Source organism: Pleurodeles waltl, chromosome 10 (assembly GCF_031143425.1).
Source record: "Pleurodeles waltl isolate 20211129_DDA chromosome 10, aPleWal1.hap1.20221129, whole genome shotgun sequence".
In the NCBI taxonomy this organism is placed as follows: domain Eukaryota; kingdom Metazoa; phylum Chordata; class Amphibia; order Caudata; family Salamandridae; genus Pleurodeles; species Pleurodeles waltl.
In genome coordinates this window covers 103,740,954-103,759,332 of record NC_090449.1, presented here as the reverse complement: position 1 = coordinate 103,759,332, position 18,379 = coordinate 103,740,954, and the positions used below count along the sequence as shown (strand labels likewise).

The 18,379-nt window shown below is 45.6% G+C and overlaps 1 protein-coding gene across 1 annotated transcript in view; it reads right to left on the bottom strand.

The window, feature by feature from the left end:
- UNKL (unk like zinc finger) overlaps positions 1-18,379 on the bottom strand; it is a 453,251-nt gene that overhangs the window by 55,206 nt on the left and 379,666 nt on the right. The window contains exons 11-13 of the mRNA XM_069209876.1: positions 17,136-17,360; positions 16,294-16,496; positions 1,119-1,376 (exon numbers count right to left, since the gene is read on the bottom strand). Of these exons, the coding sequence (XP_069065977.1) occupies positions 1,119-1,376; positions 16,294-16,496; positions 17,136-17,360 (686 nt within the window). The remainder of the gene's footprint in view (positions 1-1,118; positions 1,377-16,293; positions 16,497-17,135; positions 17,361-18,379) is intronic.

Below are 18,379 nucleotides of genomic sequence, written 5' to 3'. Positions count from 1 at the left end.
TAGGGCAGGACACTCAGGCTGTGATCACAGAGCAGCAAAAGTTACCTTCACAAAAAAAAATGTGTATTTATTTCAAAAAAGTATTTTCTTGCAAAATGGCCCGTTTTGTACTTAAGTGAGCCTTTGCATGATAGGAGTAAATATTTTCCACTTCTTCAGCAAATGAGGACAGAAAGCCAGCATTGATTGTTATGTGACATAAGGCTCCCATAACTATGAAGCGCTAATTTTTGTGACTGGGTTTTAGTGAATTTAAATAGCTACATTAAACCCTATCCTCAAGTTCACAAGGAGAAACACAATAAATAATGCTTGGGGGGTACTGTCGATGGCAAGTAAGATGGCCAAGGCCCTTGACACTTTAACACTGATGCTCTGCTGGGAGCAGGGGAGAAGACAATCTTTGTATCAATGGCCAAGCTGCTGAGAGACCCTGGAAAAATGCATTTTGGAGGTACCCAATTGATCTCGTACAGGTCTCCAAATGAGGAAAAGGCAAAGAATATGAGGAAAAGCCAAGACTTTTTCCAATCAACGTACCCCAGTACCAAGAGACATCTTAGACAATATGGGACACAAATTCAGGGGGAGTCCAAATGACTCGGGTAAGGTGCTCATTATGGATGCACTGAACAACATGTGTCAGTGACCAGCATCAACAAAACAAACAGTGAAAATGGTGGCCCACTCTGAAGACCTAGCAGCCTTGAGGATCGCCAGGATAGAAAACAGTTCAAACCCTAGAGGTAAAACAATAGCTTTGGTTGAGTCCTGGAGACAGATTAAGTGAGAAAAAGCACAGCAGAACGAAACACTCGGAAAGAATGCTATCGAAGTCATGACGTAAATAGAATCCAAGTTTAAATTTGGGAGAATAAACTTAGAGCCAAAATAATCAGAATATTGAGCGTACAAACCTTGAATAAAGACAGAGGTGCTCTGGGATTCACCCAACAGAGCTTAAAGTCCATAAACCAAACAGGCTGCCAAAAAATTATAGATCTATTGTATTCGTTTAACATTTGAAAAGCTGTATGATTCACCATTAATTTGAAAAAAACGTTTTTTTTTTTTTTAAATGAAGCTTAGTGCGCCTAGTGCAATTAGATGATACATACCTCATCTATAGTTTCTAGTTCAGACATCAGTTGACTTTGTAATGAATGAAGCTTTGGTAAAGAAAGCTTTTCTATGTCAGCATAATTTTTAACAAGGGAAAGGTTGGGAGATAGACAGAGGACATCAAATTCTTCTTGCAGCTCTTTTAATTTATTTTCAACTTCTTCCTTCTTCAGAAGAGCAAGTTGTTTGTCTACGTCTGCGACTTTGGCTCGTTCTTTTGCGTTCTGAGCTTCCTTTTGCCAAGCATCACAGGCCTGGAAAAAAATAAAACGAACAAAATTATGATCAAAAACTAGATTGCTTTGCTAGCCTCCAAAAAAAACCTCTTATATAGGCTTTGTATGAGGCTACATATTTTTAGTCCTTGCAATTCAATAATGTTTCAGTGCTTTTGTTTTTACGCAATATATTTGTATACAATACATTTTTCTGAACTCTCGTCCTCTAGATGCACATGCTATGGCAATACTAAGGCCCTCCTATAGAATTTGGAGGGCTATCAACACCGGGCTGACAAACTACTAATTGTTTGTAGAGTTGCCTTAATATTTCATGCGGTCACTCAGCAAACCATTTTTGTTTAACAAAAATAAACTCCCAAAGTGGGTGTTTGTGTTTGCAAAACAATAAACTAATGACCCTGTCACCCATAGGAGTTTTCACTCTGGGTGTAGAGATAATTTTCATTTTTTTGACTCAGGACCTTACATGTTGGTCCATCAGACCAACCACTCTAAATAGTGCGGACGATCTAATGTGCTCAAACTGGCGGCACCAAGTTCACCGGCTGTCGATATAAGGCTTATGCCGGTGGAGCCAGCTGGGGCCAGTTGGCAAAAACATGGAGGTCACCCAACCCTAAATAGAACAAGAAGACAGACAGTGTGGCAGACAGAATATTCTTCTATGTTTTGTTTTTTTTTCAATTTAGTGGGGTTGGAGGAGAACACAAACAAACATACTTTAGTCTATAATGAACTTCCTTTTCCACATAATCTTAGGACTGTTAACTACATCCTTCCAGAAGTAGGTACACTTCCTTTCCTCAATCTTCTGGTATGCATTGTTCCCACTATTTGTTTATGCCTCTACGATTTTGTGAAACAAGCTCTGCAAAGGCAGTATGTCTGTTGACATATGGTATCAGAAAGAATTGTTGCTATTGAATCAATTATGTTCTCATTGGCTTGTCATCATAACCAACTGGGGCCTTGTGTACTTGCACTTTCTCACAAGGGAACCTTCAGGTATAGTCATAAAATTACATAGTATACAAAATTACAGTTGGCAAAGCAAAACACTATCTCTCCTAGGAGGATCTAACGAATATTCTGACCGTGTATATCTTCTGTACCCAACGATTTGCCAGAGGGGTAACCAGCACCAAAACCCTTGCATAGTACAGTAAATTATGAGATTCTATGAAACAAAATACCCATCTGTAGGCACTAATACAGTGTAATAACAATCTACACTTAAATGCCTATTGACTAACAGATGCATTACAAAACCAATAGGCATAAGCTTACTGTTTTTCTTGTATTTTTGCATTATAATCGATCTGGTATATAACCTTTATCATTGGCTTGTCACTAGAACAAACTCAGACCTACTGCTGGTCATAAGCTTTCCCACAAGGCAACCATCAGGTATACAGTAATATTACAAGTTTCAACAAAATGCAGTTGTTAAAACCATATAAAACCCCTACTAACAGAGCCGAAGGAGAAGGTACTTACTTTTGTTAACACCTTATCTGGTAGAGACAATATCTAGTTGCAGATTCCTTACCTTATAGTTTCCCCCAGGTCTCAGTATGGATCTGGAGATTTTTCTCGAGCAGTACCCCTGCACGCTGTTTGGTGGCGTCGAGCAGGTCCATGTCTGCCGCTGCCCTCGTCGGATATAATGTCATGGGTCCTATAAAGGCACCATCCCGGCGTGCTGACGTGAGTTTCTTTTAACGGCTTTCCACCTCAGAAGTGCAGAGTCTTGAAGAACATTGACCACAGGTGCATCAAAACTAAGGCCCTGAAAAGGGAGTCCTTGTCCCTAGAAATCTGCTCGCACAGGAGAAAGGAGGGAGGAACGAATCTGCAAGTAGATTTTGTCTCTACCAGATAATGCGTTATTGAAGATCAGTAGCTTGTCCACCTGACAGAGACATCTAGTTGCAGATTCCTTACCTTAGAATAGATACCTAAGCAATACCTCCCCCAGAGGGTCTGCGAACAAAGATCATAATAGAAAGTCCTGCAGGACTGAGCAGACAAAGTGCCCTTCTCTAAGGATCTGACTGTCCAGGCAATAATGTTACATAAACGTGTGCAGAGAAGCCTACGTCGCTGCCTGACAGATATCAAGGACTGGAACTACGTGCGCTAATGCAATGGTCGCAGCTTTAGCTCTGATCGAATGAGCATGCAAAGCATCAGGGGGTTGGTTTCCGCCTCTGCACTCCCTGACCTTTCTTTGCACCCACATAGCTGACAAAGGGTTGATCATCTACCCAGAACTCTTTTGTATGATCAAGGTGTGAACTCCAACACTCTTTTTGGGTCCAGGCGGTGGAGTCTCTCCTCTTCTTAGAAAGATGTGGAGGTGCCTAAAAAGTAGGCAAAGTGATGGACTGGCCTACATGAAATGGCGTGACCACTTTTGTCAGGATAGATGGAAAGGTAGAGCAGCTTAGATGACAATGCCTGCAGCTCACTCACCCAGCAGGCAGAGGTAATGGCCAAAAAGAAGGCTGTTTTCAAGTTGAGAAGCCTGAGATGACAACTGCGTAAAGGCTTGAAAGGAGTGCACATCAGGAAGGTCAAAACCAAAATCAGTCCCACTGAGGCATAATGAATGGGGACGGAGGAAACATATGAGTAAGGCCTTTGAGGAACCTATTTACAATAGGAGATTTAACCAAAGAAGGTTGATCAGGTGACCGCAGAAAAGCAGAAATGGCAGATAGATTACCTTGGAGAATGCTCATAGAAGAGCCCAACAAAACTTCAGAAAAGGGGGCAGAAAAGTGATCAACAGACTTGTCTGTCCACTATGCCACATATTTCTTCCAACGACAGGCGTATACCGTTTTAGTAGAGGGACATCTGGCTGCCACAATAACGTTATAGACTTAGGGAGGAAGGTCAAAAGCTGTCAACTGTTGCTGATCAATCTCCAAGAAGGCGGAGAGTGGACAGGTTCAGGTGCAGAACCCTCCCCTGCTGCTGCAACAGAAGATCCTCCCGAAGAGGCAGTCTAATAGGAGGATCGATGGCCATGCTCAGTAGCTTGGGATACCAAACTCTCTGTGCCCAGTCCAGAGCCACAAGGATGACTTGGGCCCGGTCATTCTTGATCTTCTTGAGAACTCTGGACAGAAGTGGTATGGGCAGAAAGGCATACAGGAGGCCAGAGTTCCACTTGAGACAAAAAGCATTGCACATGGATTACTGCCTTGGAAACTCCAACATGCAATACTGCTGACTTTACAAGCTCTCTGCGGAGGCGAACCGATCTAACCAAGGCTCTCCCCACTGCTGAGTGACCTTGCACTACCTCCTGATAGAGATGCCCTTTGTAATTGACTAAGCACTGTTGGCTGAGTTTATCTGCTCTAACATTCAGAGAGCCCATCAGATGTAGAAACCCACCAGGGATATGCCCTGCTGTTCCTGTCACGTCCAGAGGTGCAAAGCCTCTTGACAAAGGGTCCACAAACCCATGTCGCCCTGCTTGTTGCAGTACCACATGGCAGTAGTGTTGTCTGTGAAAACCTGCACTACCTTTACCTTGAGAGAGGGAAGAAATTATTTCAACGCTGATCTGATCCCACAGAGCTCCAACAGATTGATGAGGAAACCAGACTCCTCCGGAGACCAGATGCCTCTGATCTCCACCTCCCCCAGATGACCGCCCCAGCCAAGGAGTGACGTATCTGTCACTTCTGTCAGATTAGACTGGAGAGAGATCTGCTTCTGACCCAATCACGATTCATTAGCCACCACTGGAGATCTTGAGGAGTTTCCTCCAAGATCTGGATTCTGTCAGAGAGATTTGCCTGATGCTGCGCCCACTGGAACTTCAGGTCCCAGTGCAGAGCCCGCATATGCCACCTGGCATATGTCAGCAATAGAATGCAGGAGGCTGTGAGGCACAGCAGCCTCAGAATCATTCTCATAGAAATACAGGATAGAGGCTGAAACATCAGTATCATTCCCTGAATATCCTGGACTTCCCACTCAGGATATTCCTGAAAGTGCACTCTCTCCAGAACAGCTCTGATGAAAGTGAGCATCTGACAGGGAGTCAGGTGTGACTTAGGCACAACTATAATGAACCCCGGCGAATGCAGGAGGTCCGCTGTAGTCTGGAGTTAAGAGACGACAGCCTGGGGCGAGCCCACCTTCAACAGCCATTCGTTGAGATAGGGGGAAGACTGAAACCCCTGATCTGCACAGATGAGCTGCGACCACTGCCATCACCTTGGTGAAACCCAAGGGCGCTGGTAAGGCCAAAGGGGAGCACGGTGAACTGTAAGTGGTCGTGACCTACCCTGAACCACAAGTAACGTCTGTGGGCAGGAAGGACAGAAATATGGAAATAAGCGCCCTGCAAGTCCAACACTACCATGCAGTCCTCTGGGTCCAGGGCAGAAAGAACCTGAGCCAGAGTAAGCATTTTGAACTTATCCTTCTTGATTGATCGACTGAAGGTTTAGGAAAGGGCAGAGGACCATGTCCTTTTTGCGTACCAGAATGTAGCAGGAATAGCAACCATGACCTACTTCTGGCAAAAGAACCCTCTCTATGGCCCCTTTTGCCAAGAGCGCTGAAACTGCCTCTCGGAGAAGTGCCAAGTGATCACCGTCACACGACCGCAGGATGGTGGCATGGATGGAGGGGTAGTCTCAAAGAGGAGGCAGTAGCCCCTTTGGACTATTTGGAAAACCCACTTGTCTTACATGATGGACTAACAGATGACCAGGTGATGGCAGATCCTGCCTCCAACTGGTCCCTGGAGGGAAAGAGTCATACTAGGAAGGTTTGAAAGCATCTGCAGGGAGGGGGGTTGGACAGGCCGGTACACTGGCTCCCTGATCCATGGGGTCAGTGGAACACACATGCCTGGCCACATAGAGGCTGGGCAGCATGTGCAGCACAGTGGCTGGATGGGAACAAACGCAGATGGGCACCCCTTCCATAGCTACGAAAAGGGGCAAAAGCAGACTGAGGAGGACGAGGGGCCGCAGCGAGGCCCAAGGACTTTGCCATAGCCTGAGAATCCTTAAAGCGCTTGAGCCCAGAGTCTGCTTTTTCTCTGCAGATACTGGTGCCATTAAAGGGCATGTGCATAAGATCGGCTTGGACATTCCCCAAAAAGCCAGACATGCTCAACCAGGCGTGATGCCTCAGGGACACTGTTAAAATCACTCTGTTCAGTGAGTCAGTCATGTCCAGAACACATCGGATTGTGAATTTTGTTGTGTCTCTCCCATCAGCCACTGCTTGTAAAAGTACAACCCGGCCTCCTCTAGGACCTATGGCAGCCTTTGCGAAACTGTATCCCACAGAGTTTGGGACTAACAGCCCAAAAGGCATGCAGTGTTCATGGACCGCAATGCCAGGCTGGTGGAAAAATACATCTTCCGTAGTGTGCCCATCCTCTTGGATTCCCTATCCAGCTTGCGGAAGGGAATGCACCATGGGAGGTGGAGGCTTGGATAACCTAGCTCTCAAGGGTGGGGAGTTGAGAAAGAAAACTTGGGTTGTCCATAGCTGGGCGACGGCAGCGGCGAGCAATCGTCCTGTTCACAGGAGCCCCTGTGCTGGGTTTGGACAAGGTACCATGTAGGACATCTAAGGGCTTCATAGAAGGGGAGCAGGGGTTTGGAGGAAGAAGCTCCAGGTTGACACAGCTCTGTCAAGTATTTAGTCCTGACTGCCACTGAAGGCAACTCAAGGTCCAGGACCTCAGCTCCACCACCATAGAATATGAAGTTCCCGCCTCCGTAGCCAAGGTGGGGGGTGGGGGAAGCACACCAGTATCTGGGGAGGTATCCAGTCCACTGGCTTCACCCAAGTCTGTTTGCCAGTCCATAGGGTTTTGGAGTTGGTAATCCAAAGGGTCCAGTGACCCTTCCCATTCCTCACCATAACCTAGCCCATAGGAAAAAGGCTCAGGATCTGACATAGGAAGCATGGCTCTGACGGTGGAATGCCCATCCGGCTCTGCGTCTGAGTCAGCAATGAAAAAGGAGACGGCGGCGCTGGGAGCATCTGTCAGGACATATGTCTGGGAAGGTTGAAGTGGTACCACCAACACCAACTTGGATCCAAGCATGGATCAGGGGGTGATCCTCAGAGCCGAGGCTGAAGCTGCTGGTGCAGAACCCAAAGGTGACCCTTCTGCGTCTGCAGGGCCCGAAGGTACGCCCAGTGGTGTCGGAAGCCCAAAAATGAGGCACATGGCCTCATAGAACTCCTTCAATTAGGCAGGGTTCTCTCCGGGGAGGCGCAAAGCCAGCCCGGACGCAAGCTCCGCAGAGGGAGGCCTAGAATTACGAAGCTCCCACTCCCTCATCTCACTGGCCGACAGACGAGGGGAAGTCGAAGAACATTTGGTCTTCTTCGACTTCTTCTTATGTGCTGACTAAACTGATCATCCTGAGGGCTTGGAGTGTGATGACGACAAGGGGGCTACCCTGTGACTGATCCCGAGACTTTCCTCTTGACCGAGACCATGACTTGTGTGAAGTTGAGTGCAGGGCTGCCATAAGCTTTAGGGACTGCTATCTCAAAGCCTTCGTAATCTTGGCCCGACAGTTGCCGCACAACTTTGGGTCATGTTCGCACTTCCAGCACTAAACTCAAATGAGGTGCGGATCTGTCACGGATATCGCCCTGTGACAGGACCAGCAGGGGTTGAACCCAGTCTACCTTGATGACATCTCTCAAGACCCAAGGAGTTAACTTGAAAAAAACTTTGACGAAAAGTAGCTGGAATACCAACCATGGCCTACTTAAGGCACAGGAACCCTCTCCATGACTCCCTTGGCCATGAGAGCTGAAACCTCCTCGCAGGACATTGCCAGGCGATCCTCTGTCATCCGAATGTAGGATGGTGACATGGTTGGAGGGGTAATCTCAAAGGGGGTGGGGAGTAGCCCCATCGGACTATTTGCGAAACCAACCTGTCTGAGGTGATGGACTGCCAGAGGGACAATCCTGCTTCTGACTGGTCCCAGCGACAGACTAGAAAGGTTTGGACACTGCTGCAGCTGAACTGGCTAGACTGCTGGCTCCCTGATCCACAAGGGTGTTTGATTCCACATCCCCGGCCACGCAGAGGCTGGGCAGCATGCACTGGGAGCTGGAGAGGAACAGACGTGGCTAGGTGCCCCTTCCCTTGTCACGAAGGGAGCAAAGGGAGGGCAAGGGACAGCTGCGAGGCCCAAGGACCTGGCCGTAGCCTAGAACTCCTTAAAGCAAAGAGTCTGCTTTGTCTCTAAAAGAGACAGATGCCATCAAAGGGCATGTCCGTGACCGTGGATTGGACTTCCTCAACCAGTCATGGTGCCTCAAGGCCAATGTCAATGCAACCGATCTGCCTAGTGAATCATCGAGCCAAGCCCACATCGTACTTTGAACTTTGGTGCATCCCTCCCAACAGCAACAGCTTGGGAGAGAATGGCTCGGGCCTCCTCCGGGACCTGTGGCAGTACCTGAGCAGCCGTGTCCATAAAAGTATGGATGTAATGGCTCAAAAGGCATGCAGTGTTCACAGACCGCAATGCCAGGCTAGAGGAAGAAAACATTTTCTAGCCAAGTTGGTCCACTCTCTTGGATTTCCCTACTCGGGGTGCGGAGGGGAATGCGCCAGAGGGTGTGGCGTCTTGGATAACAAAGCTCTCAAGGCTTGGGTCTTGCATCAGAAACATTGGGTCATTTGGAGCAGGTCCATAATGGCGGGTGATGTTCCTGTTCACAGGAGCCCCTGTGCTGGGTTTGGACCAGGTCCTCAGCTGGACATCAGTACAGGTTTCATTAAAGGGCAAAAGGGGTTCAGGAGAGGAAGCCCCAGGCGGAAGCACCTCTGTCAGGAGGTTAGTCTGGATTGCCACCGAAGACAGCTCGAGGCACAGAACCACTGCCGCTCTTCGCACCAGCACTGACGGAGCAGGATGCTCCCTCCTCCATAGCGACAGAAGGGGGAGAAAGCATGCCAATGTCAGGGCAAGTGTCCAGACGTCTGGCCTCACCTAGGTCCATCCACTAGTCCACGGGATCTTGTAGATGGTATTCTAAAGGGTCCAGCGACCCCTCCCAATCCTCACCGTACCCCAACCCAAGAGAATAAGGGTCAGGTTCCAACTTAGGGAGCTAGGTCCCTGTCAAAGTCGAAATCACTTCACAAGATCACTAGGGCACACAAAAGAGTATCCGTAGAAGTCCATCTACGGTATCAAGAAATTGGAGTCTAAGACACGCCACTGTAAATACTTTAAATGTATTACTTCCAAAGCATGAGGTGTCCAAGAAAGCAGCCGACACGTCTTTCGTCATCCAGACTTTCTCAAGGCTGCGAAGATCAATATTTATGTAAACAAAAGTTAAGAAATATTTACAATAACAGGGATGTAAAGCCCTATGTAGTAGTTCATAGTGCTATACTTAAGAGAAACTTGTTGTGTTGAATTTGCACTAAAGAAAGAAGCAAAGATATGTGAGTGACCAAGAATGCAGGAGAAGTCCCGTAACCGTCTGAAAAGAGATGAACCACAAAAACCGAAAAGGTGGGTTGTGGATAAGGAAAGCTGAACAATTGAAAATATAGTTAAGTTATTAAAATAAGTGAAACAAACGTCATATAAAGTGGAGGATAATGTCAAAGTCTAATAAAAGATTATTATTTTTGGTACTTGATTTGTTCTTTAGGAGAAAGGGGTAAGAAAATATGCCAGTAAACCTTGGTGTCTAACCAAATGGAGTATTCCCTCCGCCAAGATCTAAATTAGACTCTAAGGCCCTCATTCCGAGTTTGGCTGGCGGCGGTAGCCGGCAGCCAAACGGGAACCGCCACTTGGCCGCTCCGCGGTCAAAAGACCGCAGAGGCCATTCTGGCTTTCCTGCTGGGCCGGCGGGCGCCTGCCAAAGGAGAGCCCGCCGGCCCAGCGGGAAAGGCCCTGCAACAATGAAGCCGGCTCCGAATGGAGCCGGCGGGGTTGCAGGGGTTCGACGGGTGCAGTTGCACCCGTCGCGATTTTCACTGTCTGCTATGCAGACAGTGAAAATCTTTCTGCGGCCCTGTTATGGGGCCCACGACACCCGTTCCCGCCATCCTGGTTCTGACGGTGAAAACCGCCAGAAACAGGCTGGCGGGAAGGGGGTCGGAATCCCCATGGCGGCGCTGCTGCAAGCAGCGCCGCCATGGAGGATTCTCCACACCGGGGGTAATCCGGCGGGAAACCGCCGGACCCGGCTGGGCGACCGCGGCTTCACAGCCGCTGTCGGAATACAAAAGGAAGCACCGCCAGCCTGTTGGCGGTGCTTCCGTGGTCCGCCAAGGTCAGAATGACCCCCTAAGTGAGGCTAACCTCACACCTAATTGCTTCTAAGAGAGTTGAATGTCCAGGAATCAAATCTCTGCCATGCTGAATTTTCAAGACTGTCAACTACAAAGCTGACCACCATCAGCCAAACATTGCAACCTTATGATAGTATAAGTGTAACTCCTGGGCTGTATGCTTTTATTCATGGGACACAATGAATCCCCTCTAAAGGGTTAATAACACCATAATGCAGCTAACACAGTCCCTAGAACGGTTTTCCTCGACTCATCACAAATTCATACATAGGTTTCCGCAGAAATTAAATTACTAAATTATCAGGGGGTGGAAACAGTCTGTAGGAACTTGATATCCAATTATCAGGACCACCTAAAACTCCACTTTCCAACTTTGACCGGTCCCAAGGACCTGAAAAACTACAGAGCTATCTCACTGCTCCCCTACCCAATTAAAGTCATAGAGAAGGCCATCAACGCTCAGCTCACCGAATTCATCGAACTGAACCACATACTGGACCCCTCACAATCCAGATTCAGGAGCAAACAGAGTACCAAGACCGCACTCCTTGCAGCCACAGATGACATCCACATCCTCCTCGACCGTGGCGAAACAGCTGCCCTCATCCTTCTGGACCTCTCCGCTGCCTTCAACACCGTCTCCCACACCACCCTCTGCACCAGACCACATAACACCGGCATTCGCAGCAAAGCCCTTGAGTGGATACGACAGAGACCAGCTTCAGTGTACCCCAGGGCTCCTCCCTGAGCCCCACCCTCTTCAATATCTACATGACCCTGCTCGCTAACTTCATCAGACACCATACTCTCAACATTGTCTCCTACGCCAACGGCAACTAGCTGATTCTTTCTCTCACCGACAAACCAACAAAGGCCAAAAATAACTTCCACAATGGAATGAAGGCAGTTGCCACCAGGATTAAAGACAACTGTCTCAAGTTCAACTCTGACAAGACTGAGGTCCTCATCCTGGGCTCTTTGCCTCTGCCTGGGCCGACTCCTAGTGGCCCGCAGTCCTCGGGCTCTACCCCCGACCGCGTATACAGCCTCAGAATTATCCTCGACTCCTCACTCTCAATAGCCCGCCAAATCAAAGGCGCCTCATCATCGTGCTTCCACGCGCTTCGCCTGCTCCGAAAGATCTTCAAATGGATCCCCAATGAGGTAAGAAAAACAGTCCCCCAGGCACTCGTCAGCAGCAAACTTGTCTACTGAAACACAGTCTATGCCGGCATCACCAAGAAACTCAAAACAAAACTTCAGAGAATCCAGAACGCTGCAGATAGACTCATACTGGACATCCCCCACCACAGCCACATCACCGCAAACCTGAGAGACCTCCACTGGCTACCAGTCAACAAAAGAATCGCCTTCAAGCTCCTTACTCATGCATACAAGGCCCTACATAACATTGGACCCGCCTACCTCAACCCCTGCCTCTCCTTCTACACTCCTACCAGACAGCTCTGCTACACCCAGCTGGCCATCACCTCCACCCCAAGGAGTCGCAAGAACTCAGCTAGAGGAAGATCCTTCTTCTTCCCTGCGGCACAGACCTGGAACACGCTGCCTCTCCACCTCAGGCAAGCCCCCCTTGCTGATCCAGTTCAGGAAGGACCTCAAGACCTGGCTCTTAGACTGATGCGCATCCTCCCCACAGGGCCTTGAGACCAGCTGAATAATAAGCCACGCTCTATAAATACCTGATTGATTGACTTTAATCATCTTCATATAGGTTGTCCACACATCCAATGTAAGCTGAAGACCAATAGCAGTTTGGTCGAGCACAAGGAGAGGATCGATATAAAAGAGTATAGTTGAAAACATGAGCTCCAATCAGAAAACTTTTTTTCCCCAATTTCAGGCAGTAGTAAGTGTTCCTCCTCTGCCCAAGTGGTCTCAGTGCAAGGAACAGGACTTTGTAGCAATGTTTGTCATAACTCCTTGCCTTGTGGGTGAAGAAGGTCCCTAACCAAATGTGAAGTCCCTGGAGTGATTTAGCAGACATTATTAAAGGGTTGGAGGACACATCTTATGGTACCTACCATGAGACACACTGACTGTTTTGGTTACGTGCCCAGATTTATCATTAGTATGCTCCTATTAAAGGGAGAGATGGCACACCAGAAACCTCGCAAAATGATTTAGGTGTTTGTTGTGAAAAACGTAATAAGTTGCCTAGTTTTGACAGGAATTGTCAAATGATTAATGTTAGTGCATAGGTATTATGAATGACTATTGATTGTCCTTCACTGAAAAATTTGATGTCCTCAACTGATGTGCCTTCTCAACTATCATCTGTAGAAAGGATGTTCTATCTCCCCTAAATGTGTGAAGGGTCCTCAATGAGTGTATCTGGATTACTCAGAGCACCATATTAATAATGTGGCTTTTTTGCTTAATATTTTGTGTTTAAAATGTAGGCCTAAGTCAATGTGGGCCATTTATTAATCAAAATCTCAATGTGCTAATCATTTTTAATCATGTGCTAGGCAGGTGTATGCTCTACATACATAACAATCTAATTTTGGACTTGGGACAGTTGCAACTTCTTCAGACATAAACAGATGCTTACAGGATAAGCAACGTATTCCGTTTGTAGCATGTGTATGTAGATATATATGCTCGGCATAGACTGTAAAGCAGTACACCATCGTTAACCAGTCAACAGCCATTGTCAGCCAGCGGATGGTGCAGATGTCTGAAACAGAGTCCTTAAAACTGTTTGTCAAAAACTAGCTTGCTGACGAACAAAATGTGTTCTTGAGAAGGTATGTAGAGTTGACCATGTAGTTGCTTTACAAATGTGAGCTATGGGGATATTCTCTAGGAAAGCCACAATGGTGCCCTGTTAGCTTGTGGAATGTGCCCTGGGATTTAAGGAAGAAGGTCTGGATGAATTTGACATTCCATATGGTTATAACTGTTGTTAATATAGGGTGACCTTTTTGAGGTTTATTAAAGGTTACAAAAAGCTGCTTCTTCTTCCTGTCAATGTAATATACTATGACAAACTTAATGTTAAGGATGTGTAATGCCCTCTTGGCTACTGAGTCAGGGTGTACAAATACAACTGAGAGCTCTGTGTTTAGTTGAGATTAAAATGTGACACAAACTTGGGTAAGAATTTAGGGTTAGTCCTGAAAACAATTCCTTCAGTGGACCTGGAAGACCGACCTTTGCAGTGTAAGAGCCTGAAGAACTACGCCTGAGGTCATAATAGCTACCAGGAAGGTGACCTTCCATAAATAAAGCAGTACTGGGCAAGCGTGTAGTGGTTCGAAAGGGGAGTTCTTGAGCCTAGTAAGAACAACACTAACTCTCCAGGGCGGATGGCACTCTGGTTGGGATGATTCCTTTGAGTCCTTCCATGAAAGTTTTGATGACAGGGAATATGACAATTGAGGAGCATCCCCTGTTCTGCATATTTGCAGTAATGCAGCTAGATGGAGCTGTATCGAGATGTAGGCTACACCTGATTTTTTTTAAGTGCTGGAGATAGCATATAATGTCTTGGATCACTGGTTTAAGGGGGCCTAGGAAATTTGAGATGTAATAGTTTACACACCTTTTCAACTTAGCAGTACAGGAGGCCCACATAAGGCTTCTTTCAGTATATCCATGCATTCTTGAGGGAGGTTAAGGTAACCAAATTCTAGGAACACAGGAGCCAGATTGCTAGGTTGAACAGCCTGAGAGTTCTGGGTGTATGGCTCTGCCTTGGTTCAGTGTGAGAAGGCCTGCCTGTTGCAGAGTATCTCACTAGGAGGTTGTAAAGTGGGACCCAGCAGGATGAGAGTGAGGGATGTCTGTTGAAGTTTCCTCACTACGTACACAAGAAGTGGGAGAAGAGAAAAAGCATAGGCACAGATCCCGGATAATTTCATCCATAAAGTGTTGCCCATGATCTGTGGGTGTGGAACCAAGTGTTGGATTTTGGCATTGTTAAAACACAAAAAGAGTGTCTGGAGTGGAGCACTCCCACACCTGCTCCCGAATAGGCTACAGAATCGTCAATACACTAAAGGTATGGGGGGGTATAACTGGAGGGGACTGGACTATTATGTCCAGTTCAAAAGGCGCTAATTAAGCACATATTTACCAGGTAGAGATGAGTGTAAGAGGTGGCTGTGTCTTTCTGAGGGAGTTCCCTTTACGTACCAGGTGGTCTCACACACATTATAGTGTCATGCTTCATCATTTGACCACCTAGCCCACCCAGGTAAGATGATACTACCTGGGCGGACTCAACCTCGTTGTTAAAAGAACTGCAGAGGGAGTGCTGAAATTAAATCTGACTGGATATTACAGGGATCCAGATAAGAAATTGGTGAATAAAGTAAAATTACCTTACAAATCACTTGTTTCAATTGGAAACAATTTAATACAGGTGTTTGTAGGTAAGACTAAAAAACTATGGTATGGACTCAGTTGAGAATGATGACTCACAGAGTCCAAAAATGGGGGACCAACATGTTTCTGCCCGCACAAGGAGCTGGAAGGTCTGGGGCATTCGTCAGGGTCGGGGATTCCTATCAGAAAAAGAGCATGGGAGCATGCTTAGAAAATAAGGTGAGTAAATGGTGGGCCTACCTGAACATTTTGTTCTATGGGGAGCCCTGCGAGACAAGGCGGATTGCCTCTGGTCTGGGAAATAACGGAGGGGGGTACCCCTTATAGTCACACTCACTCCAAAGGGTTTACCCGGTGTAAGCACCTATGGTCCGTATCCCAGCCGCTCCAATGGTCAAATGATGAAGCATCATTTTTTATTTATATGGCAAGAAAAATCCGGTTAGGAGTTTACAACAAACCCATTGCATTGCAAATGCTTGTTTTTACTGATGGGGTTTTCCACTACACATGATATTTCACTGGATTTTCTTGAGACACGTTTAACATTTCTTTTTGTTCTTTTATTTTAGTCCCTTCCGAATTTTTTGTTATTTTTTATAAATTTGAATTACAATAACTTTTTCCACTAAATGTTTACCGGTTTAGATTTTTGTTCAGAAAATTAAACCCCCTATTGTAAGTATTAAATCTTAGTCTTTAAGTTGGTAGAGTGTTGCAAGTTATTTCTGTGGTGTTGTATTGGTTGGTTTGTTGAGCAAACATCATATTCATATATCTGTGATGTGTGCCTTTTTGAATAGTCCAGTTGAGCACAGGTTATCCTTAATTAAACTAACCTCTGTGGAACAGATGGTGGGTCATTGCCCAACAGGGCGGTTTCTCACCTAAATATTTATTATTGTGCTTATACAAAGTTGTACTTCATGGCAATAAATGGGATCTGAGACAAATTAGTAAATGTTTTTTTACGACCGGGAGGGAAGTCAGTTGCCATCAGTATGTTATTACGGGAATTACATTTTATTCACATACAAATTTCTCATGTAGACACTTGGACTTCAGAATTAAAAGAAGACTATGTCACAAGTCACCTTACTGTAATGCTCATGGATGTTTCAGTACAAAATACACTTATGAAAATGATAATTTTACAAACCCTCAAAACAGAGAACAGAAATAACTGAGATTTACTTGTTCTTTAATTTAGCTACTTTATTAAAGGTTAGACATTACCTGCTTCACTTGTTGCCAAGAATCTTCCCATCGTTTTATTTTTCTCTTGGCTTCATCAAGCTCTTGCCTAACTCTGGTTAATTCATTGCTGTTAGAGCTTGTATTTGTTGAAGGTGTGGAGGCACTGCTGAACACGGGTGACGGAATAGGCGAAAAGCTTCCAGTGACAAAGTCCCAGATACTACCAGTGACACCATTCAAACCTGCAACATGAAAGATGGAATTTCAAATTAAATGTGGGTACCAACAAAAGCAAGTAGAATACACGGACACCTATTATGGAGAACAGTGGGCAAAAGTAAGTAAAAATAAAAAGTAGAAATTAAGACCATCAATAAAAAGTTAAGAGAATTAAAGCATCATCTAATTATTGCATTGCTTAAAATTATTTCTACACAAGTATTTGTAATGCTTCTTGAATTTTAGATAAACTGGCAATTTGAACGAGCAGAGTTTGAGGTCTAAGCACACTACTCTGAGGCTTATTAGCCAAGTTACATCAGATTAGGTGCGTAACTTTAGCCACTCCTGGATTTGTGAGCCTTTTTCTTTTGTGATTAAAGTAAAATATGAGTTCCCAAATGCAAAATACTGATTGCAACAAAGCTAGAAGAAGTAGGTGAAGTTGTAACATGACATACAACTACTTGGATGCCAAATTACTCTGATAAGTATTTTGATGTGGCAGGGGTACAACAAAGACATATTAACAAATATATTTGTAAAAAGCATACAGAGAAAGAGATGGTTCTACTAGGATTGCGGATAAGATAAAAAGTAAAAGCCATTTAAATAATATTTAGTTCTCCATCTCAAAACAATTTGGTATTCAGGTGACTTACCTAAAGAATTGTGAGAAGGAGCTGAACTGCCTAAATTATTCTGTTCTGGTTTCTGAGGCTGTTGGTGGTGAGGAGTCATACTGGATGAAAGGAAGGACTGAGACAACGAGTGGGGAAGAGAGTTGAGCGGAGAGGTTGAAACAGATGATGATGAATGTAAAGAGGAAGAACGAGCAAGAGAACCTGGAATATTGACAGGAGCTGAACTTCCCAACAATCTGTGACCTAGATGTAAAAAAAAAAAAAAAAAAAAAAACAGATCAATAGATTCCAATCTTAACATTTTCTGTAAATAAATATCCACTATCGGATTAAATGAAGATGTTTTTGAATGGTCATAGGTCTATCAAACATAATGGCAAATAAAGCTAGTAAAGAAAAAGTTGCTTACCTTCAGTAACAATACTTCTGCTGGATACTCCATCTTCCCACAGATTTCATACCTTACACCCAAGGAGCATGATTGGTCCAGAATTACTTCCCCAGCAATAGCACTCAAACACTGTCAAATGTTGCCATCTGGCTTCAGCTTCGGCTGACTGCCAGATATGGCGACATCAGAGTACATTACATGAATGGTGTGCAGGTTCCTGGTACCTTCCTTCAGGCCTTACTGAAGTGTTCGGAAAGGAACCAAGAAGGAATCAGTAATAATAAAAGTACATAACATTGTTGCATAGCCTTTAATCCTATTATAAAGGGCAGTAACTCATCAGGGGAGAAGGGAGTGCAGTGAAGAATCTGCCAGAAAATTATGTATCCACCAGAAGGTAAGTGGCTTTCTTCTGGTGGATTCATCTTCCTGCAGATTCTTTACCTTAGGAAGAAGGTTTGATACAATACTTTTTGGAGAGGTGTAGTGTCGGTGTAGTGCCAAATAACAGCAACACTCAAACAACAGAGCCCAGGCAAAGTAACCATCACTACACGCTTGGGCTTTTAGGCAGCAATGTTTGGTAAAAGTAGAATAGTATGATCATGTGGCAGGCCTTACATGTCAGCTACTGAAATGCCTTTAGAGAGAGCTGCAGCAGCAGCCATTACCTTAGGGTAGTAGAACCAAATTCCCTCCAGTTGGCCTTTGTTTGCTAACATTTAGCAAGTCTTGCTACAAAGGATAACCTAATGAGCAAGGGTGTGTTTTGTCCCCAAAAAATAAGATCATTCACTCTGCCCCGTTGAGAGTGATTGATGGAACAGGACACAGCAATCTGGGGTCCAGTCTAGGTAGCTGCTCCTCCTGT